Source organism: Vulpes vulpes, chromosome 13 (genome assembly GCF_048418805.1).
Source record: "Vulpes vulpes isolate BD-2025 chromosome 13, VulVul3, whole genome shotgun sequence".
Taxonomy (NCBI): Eukaryota; Metazoa; Chordata; class Mammalia; order Carnivora; family Canidae; genus Vulpes; species Vulpes vulpes.
In genome coordinates, this window is record NC_132792.1 from 35,534,307 (window position 1) to 35,557,713 (window position 23,407).

General features: G+C 36.0%; 1 protein-coding gene across 19 annotated transcripts in view; it reads right to left on the reverse strand.

Annotated features, from left to right (window-relative positions):
• VPS13B (vacuolar protein sorting 13 homolog B) overlaps window positions 1-23,407 on the reverse strand; it is a 727,825-nt gene that overhangs the window by 181,627 nt on the left and 522,791 nt on the right. For all 19 annotated transcript variants that reach the window (XM_072734208.1, XM_072734211.1, XM_072734207.1 and 16 more), the window contains one exon: window positions 16,005-16,692. In XM_072734208.1, coding sequence (XP_072590309.1) covers window positions 16,005-16,692 — 688 coding nt within the window. The remainder of the gene's footprint in view (window positions 1-16,004; window positions 16,693-23,407) is intronic.

Sequence of the window (23,407 nt, forward strand, 5' to 3'; positions counted from 1 at the left end):
AGTCATGAATAAATAAATAAAATCTTAAAAACATATAAAGATTATGAGATAATAAATCTTAGTGATAAAGAAAACATTTTTTAAATAAGTAGAATTTTTCACTAATCAGGCCAAGACCAAAAACTAATGCCTGTGTAGTTCACCTGCACATATGTGCGTGCACATGCACACACACACACAGTGTAGAATTGCTAATCGTAGCAAATAATAGAAAATAACCTACGTGTTCATCAACATATTAATGCTTAAACAAACAATAGTAATTCATACAATTGTTTATAAGAATCAAGAAGATCTATATGTGCTGACATAAGAGCTATTTATATTGTCAATAGTAAACAAAGTGGAATAAGCATCTTTTCATATACTGGCCATTTGATTCCTTTTCTACAAAGTATTTACACTCTTTTTTTTATTAGTTAATGAGTGTTAATGCTTGTTTGTTATATTGTAAATATTTCCTCTTGGTATGGTAGCTATCCTCAAAATAAATTCTGATATTTTTTGCGTGCATACTTTTTTATAGATGTGAATAAAAATCTATTAACTTTTATTTAGTGATTTATCCCTAGGTGATTATATATTTTTCCAAAGTTTTTTTTTTTTTAAGATTTTATTTATTTATTCATGAGAGACACACAGAGAGAGAGGCAGAGACACAGGCAGAGGGAGAAACAGGCTTCATGCAGGAAGCCTGACGTGGGACCTGATCCTGGGTCTCCAGGATCACACCCTGGACTGAAGGTGGCGCTAAACCGCTGAGCCACCTGTGCTGCCCTTTTCTAAAGTTTCTTGAAGCATTTTTAACATTTTGGTTTTGCCTTTAGCTCTTTAATCCTTCTAGAGAGCACTGTTTTATGAAAAACAGGGAAAATGCTCAGCCTGACAACAACCATACACAAGTTAAAACAAGAAGTAGTTTTTTAATTCATCAGGTTAGCATAAATGAAAAAGACTGATAATATCTTGTGTGGAGGAGAAGGAGGAGAAATGGATCTTCCCATGCATGGTTGATAAGAGTGTAAACACAGAATATCCACATGAGTAGGGGAGAGGGCTGAAAATGAGTGTCTACCCAAATCCTAAATATCCATGCCCTAGTAATCAGAAAGACCACAAAAAGAACTCTATCTTAAAGAAATAAACCTACCTCCATGCATAGGTACATACGTACATACTGGAGAATGGTCATCTTTAGGATGATCCTAAGCCTATAATGATATCTGGATCTATATTCACAGCTGAAGCAAAAATAGGATGACACATCAAAGCATCTAAACAAACTGAAGTGAAGGGGAGCGAAGAAAGCACAGGATATTTTGACATTCTGTCTTTGTAACATTATAGACAGAGGGAAGCACCAAATTCTGGTATAATCTGAGTGAGGGTTTTCTAAGTAGGGGAGATAGGTTTTGTGCAGATTGCTTCTCTTTTCGTAGAAGGTAGAGGGCCTCGCCATCTGGCACCCAGCCTTGGAGTCTGCACTGAGGCAATTACAGGGGGATACGACTTAACAGAGATGAAATAAACAAACTGGCAATAGTAGGAAACAGGATTGGGAATTAGGAATTTAAAAAAAATGTAAAAGTCGAGGAAATCTATCTAAAGAAGCCAAACTTTCAATGACTATTTCCCCCTAAAACTACTGGTTTAATAGATATTATTGGTTTAATATGGCTACACAGCTGATTTGAAAGTACAGCTGTATTTATAGAGCTAACAGAACAGCATAACTGAAATTAGGAAAATCCAGGTTGCATGGTTGATGAATATTGAATGTATGGCAGTGGCTACTCTCCCAGTTTTAGCTGAAATCTCTATTTTGGATATGCCTCTAATCACAGTAGTTAGAAGCAGCAGTGGTAGTAGCAGAAGGGTCTGTCAGAAGCCCACAGAAATAGCTCATTCAGGTCCGCAAGTCATGATTTTGTCCCTTACACTCTAATGGCTAGATGATGAGGGGCATGATTTTTAGACTTCCTGTAATGTCTTCGATTTAACTTCTCCTTAATTCCATCATCAAGTCTAGAAAATAGGATTCATATTACACATTCCTCAGGGTCAATGTAGATAGGAAAGTACCAGATAAACTAAGATTAAAGGAGCTCGTGAATACAATACAAATAGAATGACAAAGAAGTATGACTACTTCATACTGGAAAGCTCCTTCAGACTTTGATAGTTTTCTTCTCCATACTTAACACCTACCTATTTGAGAACAGGAAGCTCTCAGAAAGAGTAAGCTCCTGCTGATGTAGGATTTATGCGGTTGTCCCTAAGCCTAAGAAACAGGAGACAGTAGTATCTTATTAGAAGTAGCAGAGTGGGGGGAATAGGTCAGAAGAAATGACAAATTGCTCATAGCCATAAATCTTGTTCAAAGTCAGTGAGAATTCACTTCAATAAGACATTGGTATTGACAAAGTTATACTATTTGTTTTTCTTCTGGGTTGACCTGGCCTCCAAAAGAAAATACTTCATCATATCATGTCACAAAGAACACCCAAAGAGAAGATTCAGGTGGTCTCCAGTCCATTCACAGATGGATCAAGATATTATTGGCTTTCACAGAGGCTTGTTTCATATTGTATTCTTTGTGTTTGTAGATTACTTTGCTCTTCTTCACAAACCTTCACTTAGCTGCTTGGGAGGTCCTCCTCTGAATCTGATAAAAGTGGTCTTTGCACTGCTGCTCATTACTAGTTTTTAACCCTTAGCAAATAGTCACACAGGTAAGTACGTTTTTGAGTAACATTTGAATTATATAAAATCTAACACGATTCAGTGTGACCAACTCTCATTTTCTTTGCAATCTTCTACTTAACAAAAGATTTGTTTTCCAAGCTCCTATAGAACAGCTGAATGTTACAGATTTTGTAAACTTTATTCTTACACTTGATAACATTCTACTTTATTCTATTCTGCTTTGTTCTACTATGTGGCAGGAAATTCTTTTCATAACTAAGCTGAATTTTTACTAAGGTCCAAATAAGACATTTCTCCACGTCAGTGATAATTTCCCCATTTTAAAGATTGACATAACACTGAATGAAGTCCAGCTACTCTAACACCAGATACTTCTAAGTGTTCACCATTGTGGAGACAATGTTTTCATTTCTTTTGCCATGTGATTAATGAACTTTGATATTTAAAAATCCCAGGGCCAGCAGAACTTACTTGAAAGCTAAATATCTCTTATCTTTTTCCTCACTCTCCTTCCTTCCCTAACAGTTACTTTTTTCAACTTCAGATTTACAAAACAGTTGATCATCTGTGCCTCTTTCTGCTTTCCCTTGGCCACTTTTGTGCTCAAGAACATCTCTATAAGTAGGTTGATTAAGGAAGGCAGAAAGTAGTTAGTGCAATGGTGATTTCCCCTGGCAGTTCCAGGCCAAGATATTGTTGTGGAAAATGCAATTAACTACAGTCACAATAATGGTTTTGCCTCTTTGAATCAATTTCCTCATGATACCTTCGTCTTTTTTCATTTTTGTGGAAAATTAGTGCTAAAGAAAATATGGAGCAATGTCAAGGATACAAAATTTTCCTTTGGTGGAAAGTTCTTGTAAACTTGTATTCCTGGAAAAAATTTTATTAATTGAAATTTTGAATATATTTTTCAGTGAGTGCTGAAAAATATAAACTAAAAGTTGATTGGGTTTTGGTGTACCTCATTTTAACCATGTTTTGTCCAAAGCAAACACTTTGTCATCTTACTCCTGGTACTGCTTCTTGTTGTATTAATCTGATCCTGCTGCTGCTTGCAATCCTGGGTAACAAAATCCTGCTCAATACTATCAACAACATTTGAAATTATATCATGCTTTAATTTCTAATCATATTGATGCTTATGTTATCATCCCCAAATCATTATGATTAAAATTAATGTGTTCCCTAAACTACTACTGCAGATTTAAATTTCAGTAACTCTTTGCTCTGATGTCATATTGCACTGAGTTTTCTGACAGCAGTACACGATTAAAATATCACAAATTCCTCAGAAGTGTAAAATAAATGCCTCTTTGATGTAGCACAGCCAATAGCCTCAAGATTTACTTCCGTCTTCATTTTACTAGTTCCACAAAGTCCAGAAAGATCTACTGTTTGTTTTTTTTAAATGAAAGAAGACTAGATTTTATTCACTTTTTGCAAAGTCTTCAATGACCTGTTATAGGGTACAAGCATGCTGCAGTATGCCATGGTTAATGAGCCCAGGCCAAAGTGGCATCTCAGGGAAACTGGTTCTCTTTGGCCTGTATACAGAGGGTTGTTACATTTATGAAATAACATTTAAGTGACTTTTGGTGAGCTCTTGAGAGACAACTGGCAGGTAATAGGATACTGTCATATAGAAGTGGTTTATGAGGGGCAGCCCCGGTGGCACAGTGGTTTGGCGCCACCTGCAGCCCAGGGCGTGACCCTAGAGACCCGGGATCAAGTCCCACGTCGGGCTCCCTGCATGGAGCCTGCTTCTCTCTCTGCCTGTCTCTCTCTCTCTGAATGAATAAATAAATAAATCTTTTAAAAAAAAAGTGGTTTATGAAATATGACTGCCATTGACCTAGGACTTCCTGAACACAGACAGCCCTACTGTCAAAAATCTTTTTTACATTTTGTTCTATAGGACAGTTTATGTCAGTTTATAACACAGTAGAAAATTCAGGATAATGAAAAGAATATGAACTTTGGAGGCAGAAAGATTTGGGTTTGGGGCACCTGGGTGGCTCAGCGGTTGAACGTCTGCCTTTGGCTCAGGTTGTGATCCTGGGCTCCTGGGATCGGGTCCCACGTCAGGCTCCCTGCATGGAGCCTGCTTCTCCCTCTGCCTGTGTCTCTGCCTCTCTCTATGTGTCTCCCACGAATAAATAAATAAAAATCTTTTTTTTTTTTTTAAAGAAAGATTTTGGGTTTAAGTCCTGACTCCTTAAACTGAGTAAACTACTTAACTTCATGGAGTCCCAGTTTCTATAGTCTCCAAAATAGGGTAAGACACTAGATTGTGGATTGTTGAGAATATTGTATCAGCTACTATGTGTAACATGATTTGTGTAGAACATGTCATGGTAAAAGTTCAATGAACAGTCACTATTTTGTTTCTAAAACATAATCTTTAAAGAAAATAGGAGTATATGTGTACAGTGTCTTTCAAGTGTCTACTCCCAGTTTTTGTTTTTGCTTTGTAATTCTGAAAAATCTTTTTTATCACTGGTTGAAATAAGTAAAAAAGAAAACACTGTTTATTAGTGGTAATTATACTCAATTTTGATCTTAAAAAATAGAGTAAGCTTATTTATATTTAATTCTTAAAATAATAACTACTTAGGTTTAAAATACTAGTCAATGTATTTTACTTCTCTATTAAATACTCCTGCCTGAGGAGAAATCATTGATCTGACAATTTTCCTGGACTTTGGTTCTGATAAATTATCAAAATTATATTCTTACCTTCTTTTCCATCCCTTATAAGTATCTGGCCTATGTATGAATCAGGGAAGTAAATCATCTGTAAGCCAAAATAGACTCCTTTCCAATTTTTAAGCTGGAAGTTCAAGACTACTTTTTATAAGGTCCCTGGGTGTATCAACTTTTATACAAAGCAAAGATTGAAATGACCCCTTAAAATAATTTTAAGTGTCCAATAAACATGGTGAGTGCATCAGAATTTCAATTTCACAAAGCTTTTTTTTTGTTAAAGAAGATCAAGCAGAGTTCACAGCTAGCCAGGGTAGAAGGAAAATACCTGAAAAAGAATCAGGGTAGTAGGGTATTTTCTGCAGACCTATTCATTAGAGAGATTCCCCTTTCTATCTTCTTCTCTCCCAGTTCACTGACAAGATGTTCCTAGATGGTTTGTTAGCTTAATCCTTTTGTGCCAAGAATACATGAAGGTGTTTCTTAATAGAAAAGTATCTTTGGAGGATCTAGATCTGTTTACCTCTACCTAGGAAATTCGTATTGTTAAAGCTCCAAAGAGGCCTCTTTCAGAAGCCATGGTTGTGCTTGGTTTGGCTGTACCCAATGGCTGGAACTGTTCACTGCCTGAAGGAGAGGTCACAATCAGAACAGTCACCTTTTTTTTTTTTTTTTAATATTTTATTTATTCATGAGAGACACAGAGAGAAAGAAAGGCAGAGACACAGGCAGAGGGAGAAGCAGGCTCTATGTAGGGAGCCTGATGTGGGACTCGATCCCAGGACCCTAGGATCACGCCCTGGGCTGAAGGCAGGCGCTAAACTGCTGAGCCACCCAGGGATTCCCAATAGTCACCTTTTGACCACCATATATAAAACAAAGGCAAAGCTACAAACAGGCTTACTGGGTTTCTCATATTTTCTATATGTCTTCTACGGTCTTTAGCTTAAATTGCTATGTTTTTCTTTTTTTTTTTTTTTAAATGTAGCCACAGAAGCAAATGTGGTCCATAAAAACCTAAAATGCCTAAAAATTATATTGTGAAGGAACCTAGATCTTTAAAACACAGAAGCAATTCAATTTCAGAGCAGCAAAATCAACCAAGAAACCAATTCTAAATTGCTATGGATGCAAGGTAAGTGCCACCACCATCTTCCTGTTGATACCCAGGCATTCGGCTAACTCCATAAACCCTTTTTCTCATGCATTGTATCTTGTATTCCATAAGATGTGATGGGAAGGGGAAGAGGAGGTTTCTTGGTTTGAAATCCCAAGCTTGCAGCCCAGAAGAAGAAGAAGAAGAAGGATTAAAATGGCTGCTGGGATGTGTGATTATCAGTGCCAATTGGCTCTTACTTTTAGAAGCAAGTCTTCCATATCTTGCTAAAAGGAAATACATTGTTTATATTTGATGATACTAACTAGGAAATAATATCTGAAATATCATTCAATGAATTCCTGTTAACTTATTTTCTACGCTGCTTTGTGGTATTATTGATCCCTTTCCTATCTGGTTGTTTTCATGTTAAATTCTAATGTGGGTTTCAGATGTTTTACAGGACATTTAATTAAAATTCAGTGCAAGTAAAACCAGGGTGCTATTCAGTTAAAAAAGTGTAGTCATACAAGGAAGATCAAATAATCCTAATTTTTAGTCTCTTGTCTATTCTGAGCAAAGTCCGAGTTATTTCACATTGAAAGTCAACTCCTTGTCTTCAAATGATTCCTCCCATGTCCCATTCATTTTAAGTAAATGCTGATGATTGATATGGATGCCAAAAGGGCCAGGATACTAGTTTTTTTCTCATGTTCAGAAAGGAAGGTCCATTTAACTCTTCCTTCTACTGCTAATAACTACATAAGTCCCCACTTACAGTTGAGTATTTCACAGTTCCAAGACTTTTCATAAATATCTCATTAGAGCTGAGATTAAGCTATGAAACTACAAAGACCAGATGTTATTATACCCATTTTAGAGATAAGGAAATTATGGCACCAAGAAATTTAGTTATTTGCATCAAAGAGTCTTGGTATTAGAGCCAAGACTACAAGTCAAAATTTCTGATTTCCATTCCAATATCCTTCCCCATATGTTAATTCCCCCTGCTGGCTGGATCAACTTATTTAACATTCTCCCCACAACTCTCCCTTAGTGATACACTAGAGTTCCTTTTATGAGAACTACTTACTTGCTGATTTCTGTCAAAGTAATAATTTCATTTCATATTACTGGCCGGCAAGAAATGTTCCCAGCAGCTAAATTTTCAGATAAATGTTCAAGTTGTGATCATTATGACACTAAAGTCACAGGTTAATTCTAAGCCTTTCCAGAAACATTAGGAAAACCTTTAATTCTAAAAAGACATGTAATTCAATCCTTCTCTTAAAGTCACAATAACTAAATGAAATCAAGATATGATTTATGAGGTGTAAGAAGGCAGTTTATGATTTTCCAACTGTTGGTTTACTCAGATGTCTTTGGCACATTTTCTGCAGACCTATTCATGAAAGGGTAAAGAAGCCAATTACTGCAACTGAAAAATTTCAAACTACACAACAGCTATAAATTGCACTAAAATGATGTGAATTTTTTTGGCCAACTACAACCACTATTTTAAACTCAACTTAAAGATGTTAACAATGATGATAAAAACAACAACAATATTAACATTTCTGGAGCCCCGTGCTACACACTTAGATGAGAGTTCCATACACATCACTTAATTCTCACATCAGCTCTGGGAGGTTGCTACCAGTGTTCTCCACATATTCTAGATAAGGAGCCGAGGCTTAGGAAGATGAAATAACTTGTCTGAGGTCACATGGTTGTTATGCAGCAGGGCTGGGATTAGAACTCAGGACTGGGTCCCACTCTCTCTATTCCATGTTTGCCTCTCAATTAGACCTGAAGTCATATAGGTAATACTTATAAAACTTTAAAATGTGGCAAGTATCCCATCCTATAGATAGCATGTTGTGGATATTTCTGTCACACATGTAAATGTGTTATTACCTGATCTTTCAGTATAAATTGTAATTGAGTTTAATCTCTATATTTTAGTCTAGCCAATGTTTGAAAAATTCCAGTAAGGTAAAGAAGCTACAGGATGGTGGAAGTAGCTGTCTTCCAACTGGTTAGTCCTGTCACACACTGAGTACTAAGCCACTGGACTACCTGACTGCTGAGGAACTAAGGGGGTTCATCGGATTCCCTCGGAATGGCTCATCTCTTTCCCAACTGACCAGATGGCACAGTCATTTCTTCAAAAACAAACAAAAAGCCCCAAATAAACAAGAAGAAAATTGACTTTTTAAGTCTGCCCTGGGCTGCATAGTCAAGATATGAGGCAATTTCAAATCTGGACTCCATTACCTTAAACAAAATAAATACCAAATTTTAAGTATTTATAAACACAACTAATAAGATTAGGTTAAAAACAACTATACACGACCTTTATTTAAATGAGAACCGCCATTATTACAGCTGCTACATATAAAGGTGCTGGCAGAAGATCTCATTTCTGTCAGAGGTTGCTCCAGGTAAGGGCACGGGAAAGCCACTGTCACATTACTGTAATATTTTAAGAAGAAACTTATTGGCTCACAGATATATTATCTACCTGGACCACATGGAAGATCATGTATAGGTTATTAATATTAACAGTCATAAGAATTCAAGTTGATAATTTAGGCTTTAGATAAACTGCCATTTTTTAAATTATGGAGGGTAAAACAAACCACCCTATATACTTACAGGTATAGCTGGTATAATTTAAGATCACTAAAATATGAGTATTAGGGATATTTTATTAACATTTCAAAATTTAAACAGTTGTTTTGGGCAGCCCAGGTGGCTCAGCGGTTTAGCGCCGCCTTCAGCCGAGGGTGTGGCCCTGGAGACCCAGGATCAAGTCCCATGTCGGGCCCCCTGCATGAAGCCTGCTTCTCCCTCTGCCTGTGTCTCTGCCTCTCTCTCTCTCTCTCTCTCTCTGTGTCTCTGATGAGTAAATAAAAATCTTAAAAAAAAAAAGTTGTCTTCACTTCTGTTTTATTTTAGGTTTCCAAAAAAAAAAAGGATGTAGGTACAGGTACAAATATAGATTTCATTTATCATCTATTCTGGGTAGCCTCTAATATAATTTAGGTTTTTTAAAACAGGTATGTGCCTAAATGGCATATATAATATACACACATATGTATCAGTCACACGTGCTGAGAAGAAGTCCGATTGACGTGATGGACAATGAATTTCACAGCATTTCTAACTTCTAACTTGATTTAAAAATCTATGAAAGGATATCCCTCAGGAACTCAGAGAAAGAACAAAATTACCACCCTTTACATCTATGAGCACAGATCAGTTAATATACTATAATGAATAATCTGCTCCTGGGGAGTTGTCAGCATTAACTTGATTCTGCCCATGTCACCATTAAGCAAAGATCATGTTCAGATACTCAAAGTATCACTTTTGGAGGAAATCCTGTGTTAAGTTTCTCAGAAGACCATGTCTTGGCTAATAGACTACAAAATAATTTTATTGTTTTAAAACTGCAGGACTTCTGGTGCCAGCCAAAATTGTAATAAGTTAAATGCAATCTAACTCTCATGCTGCTTACAATCAAAAACTTGAGAGAAAATACAAAACACAAATGCCTGAGAACTCTAAAAAGTAAACAAGAGCAAAGCAGATTGGGGAGGGGAGTCAGACTTGAGGATGTGACACCTACAATGGTGGGTTTCCCATTTTCTTTTCTTTTTTCTCTTTTCTCTTCCAATGTTCACTGAGAGGGAGTCTTAGGTTGTGGTCACAATGATGGCAAGAACAGCCAAAGTCCTTATGTCTGGGAAATAAGGCCCCTGATGTTTCAGAGGTGCAGGAAACTCTGCTGCCTTTTATATTTCTTTTTTCTCCCCTGGTTTTGCCCCAAGAGTGGGCACAGTGTATGGGGATGGGGGCACACAGTGCAATGGCTGTGCTGTGGCAGCAGTGACACAGCATTTAAGACTGTAGCAGGTGTTATAAATATGCTTCATGAGGTAAGGTAAACATGCTTGAAATGAGCGGAAATACAGAAGTTCTCAGAAGAGAAATGGAAACTACAGAAAAGAACCAAACATTTTAGAACTGGAATATTCCATAGAAATTATCTAATATGAAGAACAGAGAAGAAGAAAGATAATAGGAAAAAAGAAAAAAAATAGGAGTCTCAGGGATCTCTGTAATAATTTTAAAAAGTTTAACATTGGTGTCCCTCAAAAAGAGGAGAAGGATTAGTGCAGAAAAATACTTAAAGAATTTTAAGTAGAATTTTAAGCAGACACATTATAATCAACCTCTAGAAAACAAATATAGAGAAAAAAAGTCTTGAAAGCCACTGGAGAAAATCAACACATTACGTATATGGAAATAATGATTGTGATTACTGTGGATTTCATCAGAAACCACACAGGAAAGAAGACAGGGGAATAATATCTAAAGACTCCACTAAAATACTGTTAGAAGTAATAAATGAAGTCAGTAAAGTTGTAGGCTAAAAAAATTAATATATAAAAATATGTGTGTGTTATGTTTCTATACACTAATAATGAAAGTAACAGAAGGAGAAATCTAGGAAAAAATTCCATTTACAATTACATAAAAAAGAATAAATACCTAGGAATAAATTTAACTAAGGATGTAAAAGACCTGTAAACTGCAAACTTTAGACACTGATGAAAGAAACTAATGATGATGCAAATAAATAGAAAGATATTCCATGCTCACAGACTGAAAGAATTAATATTATTAAAATGTCTATGCCACCAAAGCAATCTCCAAATTCAATGCAATTCTTATCAAAATTCCAATAGCATCTTTCACACAACTAGAACAAATAATCCTAAAAGACCATGAATAGTCAAAGCAATCCTAAGAAAGAACAAAGCCAGAGATATCAAGCTCCCTGATTTTAAAGTATACTACAAAACTACACTAATCAAAACAGTATGCCATTGGCATAAAAACACACATAGATCAATGGGATAAAATAGGAAGCCCCAAAATAAACCCACACATATATATTCAATTAATGTTCAACAAAGAAAGCAAGAATATACAATTGGGAAAGGATGGTCTCTTCAGTAAATGGTGTTGGGAAAACTGGAAGCTATGTGCAAAAAGAATGAAAAACTAGACATTATCTTATACTATCTATAAAAATCACCTCAAAATGGATTAAAGACTTCAATGTAAGACCTCAGACCATAAAATTACTAGAAGAAAACATAGGCAGCAATTCCTTCACATCAGTCTTAGTGATATCTTTTTAGATCTGACTCCAGAGCAAAGGAAACATAAGCAAAACTAATCAAAGGACTACAACAAACGAGAAAGTTTCTGCAAAGTGAAGGAAACCACGGACAAACTGAAGACAGCCTACTAAATGGGAAGAGACATTTGTAAATGACATACCTAATAAGGGGTTAATATCCAAAATACATAAAAATTCATATAATTTAACTAAAAAGTGAACAATCTGAGTAAGATATGGGCAGAGGATCTGAATAGACATTTTTCCTAAGAAGACATACAGATGGCCAACAGGTATCTGAAAAAATGCTCAATGTCACTAATCATCAGGGAAATGCAAATCAAAACCACAATGAGATATCACCTCACACCTGCAGGAATGGTTATTTCCAAAAAGGGAGGAAATAAAAAGTGTTGGTGAGGATGTAGAGAAAAGGAAATGCTTGAACACTGTTAGTGGGAATGTAAATTAGTGCAGCCACTTATGGAAAATAGCATGAAGGTTCCTCAGAAAGTTAAAGCTACCATGTGTATACATCACACACACACACACACACACACACACACACACACACACACACACTGGAAAACTACTAAACCATTAAAATAAATGAAATCTTGCTACTTTTGACAACATGGATGGACCTTGAGGGTATTATGCTAAGTGAAAAAAGTCAAACAGAGAAAGACAAATACCATATAATTTTATTTAATATATGGGATCTAAACAAAACAAAACAAAACCCAGACTCACAGATACACAAAACAGACTGGCAGTTGCCAAAGGGGAGGCCCTAAAGGGTGAAGGAAATTAAGATGTACAAACCTCCGGGTATAAAATATGTTAAGTCTTGGGGATAAAATATACACATGGGGGACACAGTCAACAACAACTGTATTAACTTTATGAAGTGACAGATGTTAACTGGACTTACTGTGGTGACCATTTCACAACGTATACAAATGTTGAATCACTAGGTTGTATACCTGAAACTAATATAATACTGTATTATAGCTCAATAAATAAATAATAAGAATATAAATACTGCAGAAAGATATAATATGTCACCTCTTTCATTATTAACTTATGAAGTTTTTCTGGATCTTTCTTACAAAGTTAGCTTCATAGTGATACCCCTCTTTATCCCTCCAATTAAGACACTGTAGTGACTGTTTCACTTTAGAATCCAGAAATGAAACCAGCCACCTCTACTTTACTGCTTCTACTCCCCTTGAATATTAATATTATAGGCATTCATATTTTTCTGTTTTCTCACCCACACGATCACAGGGCTTCAAAAGAACCCTGGACGTGTAACAGTCCTTCCTTCAGGATGGAAAAGTGCTATGTGAAATGTTTCTGATTAACTAAATTGGTAATGGGACTTGGATTGTTCACTAAAGTGGACCAATTTAAGACAGAAATTTCCCCAGATCAGTTTTTAAAAAATAACTTAACATTTAATAAAATTTATGTATTTAAAATATTGAATAAATGAGTTTGTGTTCCACTAGAATGTCAAAAGAAAATTTCCATATTTAAAACAAGTTAAAATAAATTTTATTCTGATAGGGTACTCACTTACAGATGTCAACTCCCTGAGGCTGAAGCAGTATAGTTAAAATATTTTTAGGAAGGTGAATATGGGGAGATGAATTCCAAGTTACAGAATACTGGAACTTTAGAACTGGAATGGACTTATAACTATCACATATAACAGATAAGGAAATAGAACCTCAAGAGAGTGAACTACCTGGTTGAGATCATCCTGTATTTCCTGGCAAGGCCAATATTAAATTCTAGGCTTTCTGCTTCATAATTGTTCTGCTATATAATAATAATAATAGCTAAAGCAGTAACAGCAAACATTTATGAAGGCCTACTATTTTGCTTGATTGAATGCTAAGTATTTTCATGAATTACCTATTATCAGTTTCATAACTGCCCTATGTGTTAGGAATGCATCTTGAAAATAACAGTTAGAGGTTAAACTCAGGTCTGTCATATTACCAAGAGAGACTGTACTGTGTAGTCATATCACAACACATTTAACATACAAAAATTCACCAGTTACAATGTTACAGACAGAACCATTTGCATGTTCTGGTGTGGACAACAAAGGCTCACAGAGAACTGCAGATTCACATTTCTTTTCCACTCCTGGGATGCATATGGGTCGAGAGACCAGACTCAGGAGTCCAACCAATTTTTTTTTTTTTTGGATCTGTGCAAATACTGAGTCTAAGAAATCTTGTTTTGAATTTTAGCTCTGTTTATTGCTAGGTTTGTAATGTTGGACAAGTACCTCTACAAACTTTAGTTCCTCTTTTCTAAGATGGGATGATATATAACATTTCCCATAGAGTTGTTAAAAGGTTTAAATGAGATAATGCATTTGAAGAAGTTAGTACAATGTTTGGCACAAAATAAGTAGTCAGTACATGCTGGGTGCTTTTTCAATTAGCATTATATTTTAACTACTGACTTTCTGATAAATGTTTCCAAATAATGATATATGATATTTATACTGATAACTTTTTTTTAAAGATTTTATTTATTCATGAGACACACACACACACACACACACACACACACACACACACAGGCAGAGACACAGGCAGAGAGAGAAGGAGGCTCCATGCAGGGAACCCGATGCAGGACTCGATTCTGGGTCTCCAGGATCACACCCTGGGCTGAAGGTGGCGCTAAACAGCTGAGCCGCCAGGGCTGCCCTTATACTTATAACTCTTTTTGGATAATCTAAATGTCCAAGAAGATACATTTTGTGTAAGAAAGGTAATTCTATTTTTAAGTAATCTTTATACCCAACATGGGGCTCAAACTCCCAAACCTGAGATCAAGAGTTGCATGCTCCCTGACTGAGCCAGCCAGGTGCCCCCAAGGATTTTTTTTTTTAAACAGAAAGCACTTTATATTTCAACCTAAGAACTAACTGTAATTCAAATGTACATCTTTGATATAAACCCTGTAATCTTTTAAGATTTTATTTATTTATTCATGAGACACACAGAGAGAGGCAGAGACATAGGCAGAGGGAGAAGCAGGCTCCATGCAGGGAGCCTGACCTGGGACTTGATCCTGGGACTCCAGGATCATGCTCTGGGCCAAAGGCAGGCACCAAACCGCTGAGCCACCCAGGCGCCCCAGGTTGCCCTTCCTTAGCAACTGGCTAGTTATCCTTTTCTAAAGTGGGGAACTTGTACTACACTTCAGCAAGAGCCAAGGGATCCTCCGACCTTGGGCTGAAATGAATCCTGATCCCCACACCAGCCATCTAATCTCCAGAAGCCTGTGGTGAAAAATGGTTCTCCTCAATGCCAAGAATGAATCAGCCTGACTTCCAGACTGGACAAATTCTCCAAATGCCTCACTGCTGGCTTCCATCTGCTAGATGAGACCACCTGATAGCAATAAAATGCCTGATTTATACCTGAGCTTGCTAGGACCGTCTTCTGATACCAAATCTTAGATGGCCAGGATACCCTTCCCTGTCCAGTTTTCCAGCCAATTCTCTAATTCTACATTAATTCAAGGAAAAGGTCTCTCTATACCCTGTTTGACCCTGTTTCCATTAGCCCTTGCCATTTAATAGCCAATAAGTTTTAAATCTGAACCCCTGATCACCTTCTTACTCTTAAAAGGTAACAAGCTTCAGAAGTTCAATATAATTATTATAATATAGGATTCTCTCTGGTTATAAGAAAGGTATGGATGGAGAAATAAAAGCCAGTTGGCCAATACCACTAATAAATGTGTTTGTTATACATGTATAAACATCTTTAAACCATCTTATCTTATAATAAACCTTCTCAAATACATTTAATATAATGCTGTTACAGCAAGATGATTAGATCAAAAGAATACCAAACAATAAACTTCATTTTCTAAAGTTTTTTTTTTCAACCTGAACAGCTGCATTAATATGAAAAGCATACCTATAGGCTATTACTATGAAAAAAAGCTTTACTTCCCAATCACTGGAAATTCTTAAGCATTTCTATAGGCCAGAGAACCCCTGTTTCATTCAGCTCTTGAAAAAAAAAAAAAAGAATATTCAGAGGCATGGTAAGAACGCTGAGGCTAAACCTTGATACATTTCAAACATTTACTTAAACATGATTCAGCTGTGGGACATGAACTTTACATATTTACATATTCTACAGAGAAAAGTCTTGTCTGGCCTGCCAGCTGTTTTCTGTTTGATCGATCTTGATACAATGGGAATAAAACTTAGTGTGTAGTAGTTATTAGCATTCCAGTAAATTCGAAGGCTCTTACCTGTACATTTGTAATCAGAGGCTACCCCTTTAAGGACAGCATCAAAAATGGATATTTCCACTCGCTGCTTTCTGTGGTGACAGCTTAGAAGCAAAGAAGGCTGGGACACAATAAAGTATAAAAAAGGTTCCAGCTGCAAGTCACCAGTTCCTCTTCGTCCAGGCTGCCGAACAATAGTTATACCAAGTGCCTGTCTAGCAGATGACCTTGTGGATGCATGAAGACTTTCAAGAGAGATGACCCCTATTTTTTTCCCTGAAGGAAAAGATACTCTACTGCTCAAGAGATCCTCTGCTGTTACGGTAGAAATACATGCCTGGCTGGGCTTAGCAACATCTGAGTCAACTTCTGGGAGATTTAATGAACTCTTGCCTGTTTTTTCATTATCCTTATGTTCTTGCGATTTTGATTTGGGTATGGCCGAGCAGGAATAAGTCATTAGTGAGATTCTACTCGCAGTAATAAATATGTCAAAGGGAATAAAATTGAGATTTTTTACAATTGATGACTGGCGTGAGGGACGGGCAATGCGATGCTGACTGGTACCGCTGTGCTGTTCTATTTGTACTATTCTGATTTTAACACTGTCACTGCCAATTCCACTATCCTGGGCACCACTGTACCGAGATGAGGTTTCAGCCATGCTTCCATCAAATGTATCCATTTTTTTTTGTTCTTGTTTGGAGATCTGTAAGGAAAAAGAAAATATTTTAAACTAGTTTCATTCCAAGTGTTACTGTATAAAGGATGTAATAAAGAGGTTAAAATGGTTCTAGCAGTGTAACTTGTATCAGAGTGATCATAAAAACAAAATGACCGTTCAAAAAACTATTCATATTAAAATGTCAAGGAAATACTTAAGAAAGCATCAAATGTGCATTTCTATTATTTAATTAGACATCTAACTCTTATTTTGAGTTAGACTTCCTTTCTTTGGACTAACAGTAGTATGCATTTTAAAATGTCTCTTTAAAGAATTATATTAGTATTCTTCAGAGTGATTTTTCAAATAGTGCAATAAACTGATTTCCAAAGCATGATTACTATTGGTTGAAATTATATTTTAGGCAGATGTAGTTTATATTGTTTACTCTTGTCGTTATAGAATTAATTTGTAAGGTTTGGGTAGGAAGGAAGGAGAGAAAAGTCGGCAGGCTTAAAAATTATGAAGGACAAAGAAAAGTAAACTAAAATAGAATTATTTTATTCAAGATGAAGTTTATTTTCCTCTACAGTAGGGCTTGAAACAAGAGTAAACGTAAGTGATGAAGCAAAATGTAAGTAATTAAAGTCCTCAAAGGTGGATTTTTCCTTTGTGCCCTAAAGGCTATTCATTCTCAAAATTTTCCATCAACCACTCCCTACATGGTGAACAAAGAACAACTTGGTGGCAGCACAGCACTGAGATCTCTGCTTTGCTTCTCTGGTTTCTTAAGTCTCTCCAAGCACCCAGTTTGTGATATGCTATTGGAGACACAGATGTTTCACTTGCTTTTTCATCCGAGTAACAGACTCATTGAAATCATGGACAATCTGAGAAAAAAACAAAATCCTCCGAACTGCCATCTTATCACCAAACATAACCAGTGGTAATATCTTGGTGCACTTACTGTCAGTATTTTTTCCCCACCTGTGCAAAGGTGCCCCCTCCGGCCCCTATTTGGTTATGATCATACCAGAGTGCCAAACTGCACCCCAATCTGGCAAATGCTAATATACTCCTCATAGCTGTTTTAAAAAGCTGCATAATACTTCATTAGTGTTAGGAACATTTGTTTAACCATTTTCATATAATTGGATATTCCAGTTTTTAATCTTTGCCAACAAACCTCTGTGAAAAATATTTAATAATCTTTCTTTAGAACAGGCTCCTAGAGGTGGAATTACTAGGTAAATGGTATAAGAAAGTTTAAGGTTAGTTACTGATACTGTCAACACCCTTCCAAAAAAGGCTACATTAATTTATATTAGCACCAGCAATGGAAAAGCATTTCCCTGAGTATTGCTTATCATTTCTTAGGCTTTTCTTTAATTTGATCGATAAATATAGTATCATTTTTCCACATGGTACAAATTATTATGAGTTGCTTATGAAAATGTTAAAGGCTGTTAACTAATTCAAGACAATAATGTAACAATCATTAACATTTTAAAAATATTTCTTGACTATTGATTTTAAAGTGGTTGAAGGAGATACATAGTTATACAAGTCCAACATGAAATACTTGAAGCAAAAGCAACTCAGTCCTGTTTTTTGAAGACCATGTCCTTTTAAACCATTCTTTCTGTATGGTGGTGCTATTTCCCTGCCTGGAGTGCCCTTCTGAGCTTGCTGTAGCTGGCAGATCTAATAAGGCTCAGAACAAGTGACACTTGTCTGAGAATTGTTCTCATTCTTTTCCCGCCTGGTAATCCTAGCACTTTACACATAGTTCACTTTTCTCCTACAGCGTTCTGTAGTGGCATTATTAGGTAGTGTTAAAACATTTATAGGCTCTAGAGGCAGATGGATCAAGTGCATTATTTTCTGACTATGATTTTAGACAAATTACAAACCTAAGGCTATGTAACCTCATCTGTAAAATAGGGATTTAAATTTGATCTCAAGAGTATAAGGATTAAATGAGCTAATTTGTCTAAAGAGGTCAGCATAGTGCCTGGTCTACTGTAAATACTGAATAATGGGCAGCTGCCATAGTCCTGTCTCTTTTACCAGCTGAAGGACTGTCAGAGGTACTGGGCCACATCACTTGGCTTCTGTATATTACTAAGGAGTACTGTAGAGCCTGGCACGCTGAAGAGAGGATCCATAAATGAATATGTTAGTTTCTGATAGAATATTAAATTAAAAAAATTGCTCTGCAGACATGATTGTTCATATATAAATACATGTGGACACAGACCTGCCCATATGCTGTCCTCGTTAAGGTCTTTCCAGATATATTCATGGGCCCTTTCCTGACCTGTACTCTCCATCTTGTGGGCTGACCACACTTCTGCTTGCTTATCCTCATACTCCCTGCTGGGTCCTCAACCTCACACACACTGAGGACATTAACACTCAACCCACAAAGTTGCTTCAGCATTAAATGAGTTAATATGTTGAACATACACAGTAGCATGCAATAAAGGGTAAGTTAAAAAAAAAAAGTCACCTTCTTTGTGAAGACTTCCTCAACCCTTCCAGATATGCTAGTCTTTCCAGCTTTTACACTTCCATAACAAACTAATATTAGCACTTTTCATGCTGTGTTCTGTCTCAGAACAATTCAAATATAAGCAATTGAAGATAAAAAAAAATAGAATACCACTGAGTATGTTTGTTATTTGCCAAATGTTGTTAGCACATACCTACATTTTCTATTTTAAGTGTTACAACCCTTTGAAGGGGGTAGTGTTAGCCCCATTTCACAGGTGAGGAAAGTGAGGCTTAGAGAGGTTAATGAATAGGTCCAAAGTCAGTCAGATATTAAGCTAAGGGTAAAAGGGAACCCCTTTAGTGTTCCTAGCACACACCATACTCTCTGTAACATAGCAGAGCTTAATAACTATGTGCTGACTGAATAAACAAGTCAACATATTTAACTTAAAGAGTGAGTAAAATAAAGAATAAGGCAATTATCAAAAAAATTATTTTTAAAGTTTTTAGTTATCCCTATTATAAAAATTTCAAATATACCTCAAAATCCATCACCCACTAGGAATTCTCAAATCATATGTGAAAAAAACTAGTCTAGGATTTACTGTCCAGGTTATAAGGCATTACAAACTATCTGTATACAATGTAATAAAGAAATAATGAAGAATTCCTTTAGGTTGAATTCTGTGGCAAACTGAAATCCGACTCAACTATTTTTATTCTATCAGGAAAGGCGACCACTCTTAACTCTGTAAGACTACTTTCTATGCATAGAGAACTACATTTTCTTCCTGATAGTAAATTAAGTGTTCCTTACTGGTGTTAACATGACAAAACAAACCACCTGTAGGTGAAGATATGTAGTGTCTAGCCCTTACATATTGAGATTGCCACATTAAGCTCTAGTGAATGTCGAGTAGCCTGATCTTGAGATATAAATAACCAGCAAGGGCAGGATGGCAACTATCAGCTTGGGTCATGCAGGTTACTGAACAGAAGTCAGATGGTAACTAATTCTAGTCACTACTGAGCAGAATGGAATTTGAACCAGTGACCCAGAGATGGAAGCTCTGACTTTCATTGAAACAACAACAACAAAAAAGTACCACTTTCTCAGTACTGGGAAACTAAATTCTTAAAACTGGGTTAAAAGCCAAGATTTCCTTCATTTTTCTGTTTCCACACTATTTGTAGCACTGAAATAAATAAGCTGATGATTTTTGAGACATATTTAAAAATCCATTGGTTTGTCACCAGTTCACTGCAGATTTATCTATGATACTAAAGTCTATCTGGCCTGCTCTTGAAAAAAGTTTTATAATTAATTATGTGTGCTAAGCCCTAAACTTGGGCATCAATTTACTATTCCTTTGTGGAAAAAGAAAAGTTCACAGTGTAGTAACTCTGAAAATAACTTTTGCTTTATTATTGTCTGAGGGGGCTAATAATTCAAGTTGTCAAAAAAGAGCAGTATCTGCTTGCTGTGAGTGAGGGCAGCAGGAACATGCATCTCTGGGCAGCGCTGTTACATCAGCTCTCCCACTCTTTACCTCACTCATTTAAAATGAACAATAAAAGTTTTCTTTAATTAGCTACTGGTGTGCATTAACATGATCATGATTAAACCATAAAAACCAACTGTACATTACTCTGGTCCCCTCTTCCATATGTTTTGAATTATTCTGTTTGAAAATGTACTTTGCGTCCCTTTTAAAAGTTCGACCTTCTGCTTTCAGAGAATTAAATGCATATTACTGCAGTGAAGAAGATAATGTTTCAGACCTCCAGGCATATATTAAACACACTGGCAGCACTTGAGACAAAATGCTTTACTTATTAGATACTTCCTATTCTAAACAGTGTCATCAAAGGCTAAAAACAAAATCCATATAAAAGCTGCACAATGCTTCCACACAGAACCCGTGCCAAAATCCCTGTACTTTCCAACTAATGAGGAAAGGATGTGTACTCTTAACATATGAATGTAAGATTTTCCAAGCATTCACTTTAGGAAACTGGGCTATTGATTCCATATGGGTTATGTTAAATGAAACTGTATTGGTAAAATAACCTTTAAGATATCTGGCATGATAACTATAATTAAACAATATTTAAAAGACTAAAACAAAAGGGAATTTGGTTCCACAATGGCTAATTAAAATAAAATGAAAAAACACAGCATGCCATCTATCAAGATAAATTGTTATTGCTTAAGAACTATTTAAATACTGTTAAAATATACTTTTAGATAAAATCTGAAAGAGCTGGAAAAATATTTGTGGCTTAAAAATGGATAGTTTGGTGAAGAAAAAAGTATAGGACTCTTGAAATTTTATGCGAAGATAACAGCTTTAAAGCCTTGAGCACAACCAGATGGTACTTAAAACAGAGGAATTCTGCAGTTTCACTATCAATGGGTTTCAATATGAGAAGATTTTTCAATAGCTAGGAAAACATGTCAAGCTGATAGTTTACTTCTTCGATCATTTCAGCGCATTTTCCCATCCTTTCACAGCTATACATGGCACAGATACTAGCCACCATGGAAGAGGTGCTGAAAGCTGTACTAGTAGCTGGGGAGCTGTAGCTAATTCTTCCTTTTAATATATGGAGATAGGTAAGTTTACCAGCTTGCTCTGGAGTCTGGCAAGAGCCGTAGTATCTCAGGAATGGTGGCTAAAACCAAACTTAGGTATGTGATAATACCAAAGACTGCATTAAAATAATTTCAAATGAAATTAATTAGATGCTCTTCAGTGTCATTTGAGCACAGAATGAGAAGCTTGATTGACTGAAGCTTCTGGTTTGGCCATATCAACATTTTTAACGAGCACATTCAAAAGACAGCCCCATTAATAAAAATACTGCAAATAAACGGAAAATTTTTCAAAGAAAAATTTGTAGAAACCAACCTCTTGAGAATTAACAAGTTCTAAAACAAATATAATTTTTCCTTGATGGAGGACAAAAAAAGGGCAATTCAGCATCTATTCCAAAGTTTTAACTCACTTTACTTGCTTTAATTTCTTTATCATTTTAAGCAAACCTTAACTACACACTGAACATAGATATAACTACATATTTTTCCACCATCCTATTATAATTACAGTTCTATTAACAGCAACACTGAAGTAATATTTCCACCATGCAACAGTCATACTTTAACCATCATCAAAATATCTTTTGCCAATCACGGGATCATTTCTCATGTCTTATAAATTATGAAAAAATCAAGTGTGAAACCACAAAATCAAAGTGACAATCACATCTGTATATCACTGTGACACTTACTCTAATTTTACTGCCCTTGCTAAAATGTAGTAGTGTTTTCAAAGAAGTAGAGATCTTACAAAATCAAATACAAAAAAAAAAAAAAAAATCAGTTACAGTATTTTAATGGCATCACATACTGGAATCACAAAGAATTTTGACAGACTTGAAAAAAGTATGTGTCTCATTGTTTAAACATTTGCAAACATACTCTTCTAGCTGTATCTTTTAGAAGTTTGCTTTTTGGGATGGGGTAGGGTGATGCTGGTGGGAGAGGTTCATTGTATATGACTTTAACACGGAGACAGCCTACTCTGGAAGCTTTACACAAAGAGCAAATTGTCATAACACTCCGCAAGACTTAATCCAACTTGATGAATTAATTTAATCAAGTAAACAACAAAGTATAAGTCTCAAATTTTCATTGGTGTCAGCCATGCACTTGATGAATATGTGATTTTATACATGAATTACCATTGCAGCTCAATGATATGCTAGGTAAAATGTGCCTAAGCCACATTAACTAAAAATTCATAAGGAATAAACTGCCTTCTACAGGAAACATGTTTATGTTATTTTCTACTTAAAAACCAAACTTGAACAAGTACTGTGTGCACTGGGGCTTTACAGATACAGAGGGCTTAGAAAAGAAGGGCTTTTTATATTTATTTCTCTAAGCCACATGTTCCACCAGATCCCACATGATATAATTGCTCCCAGTTGATGGCAAAAAAGGTTTTCACAATACTGCAGTAATTATGCAAAAGAGCAGAACTAATGATACCCATCACTGCTTAACAAACAGAATGGTAGAGTACTACAGTTTCAAGTTTTCCCTTTCATGAAGTTACTTTTCCGGCTCTTTGAAGTAACACTATGAGGCCACTACAGCTTGCTAAGTATCAGTTCAAATATTCACATTTCAAGACCAGAGCTAAATGCAATAAAAGCAGCATGGAGATAGTTCAGGCAAGGTTGTGCTTTACTATCGCCC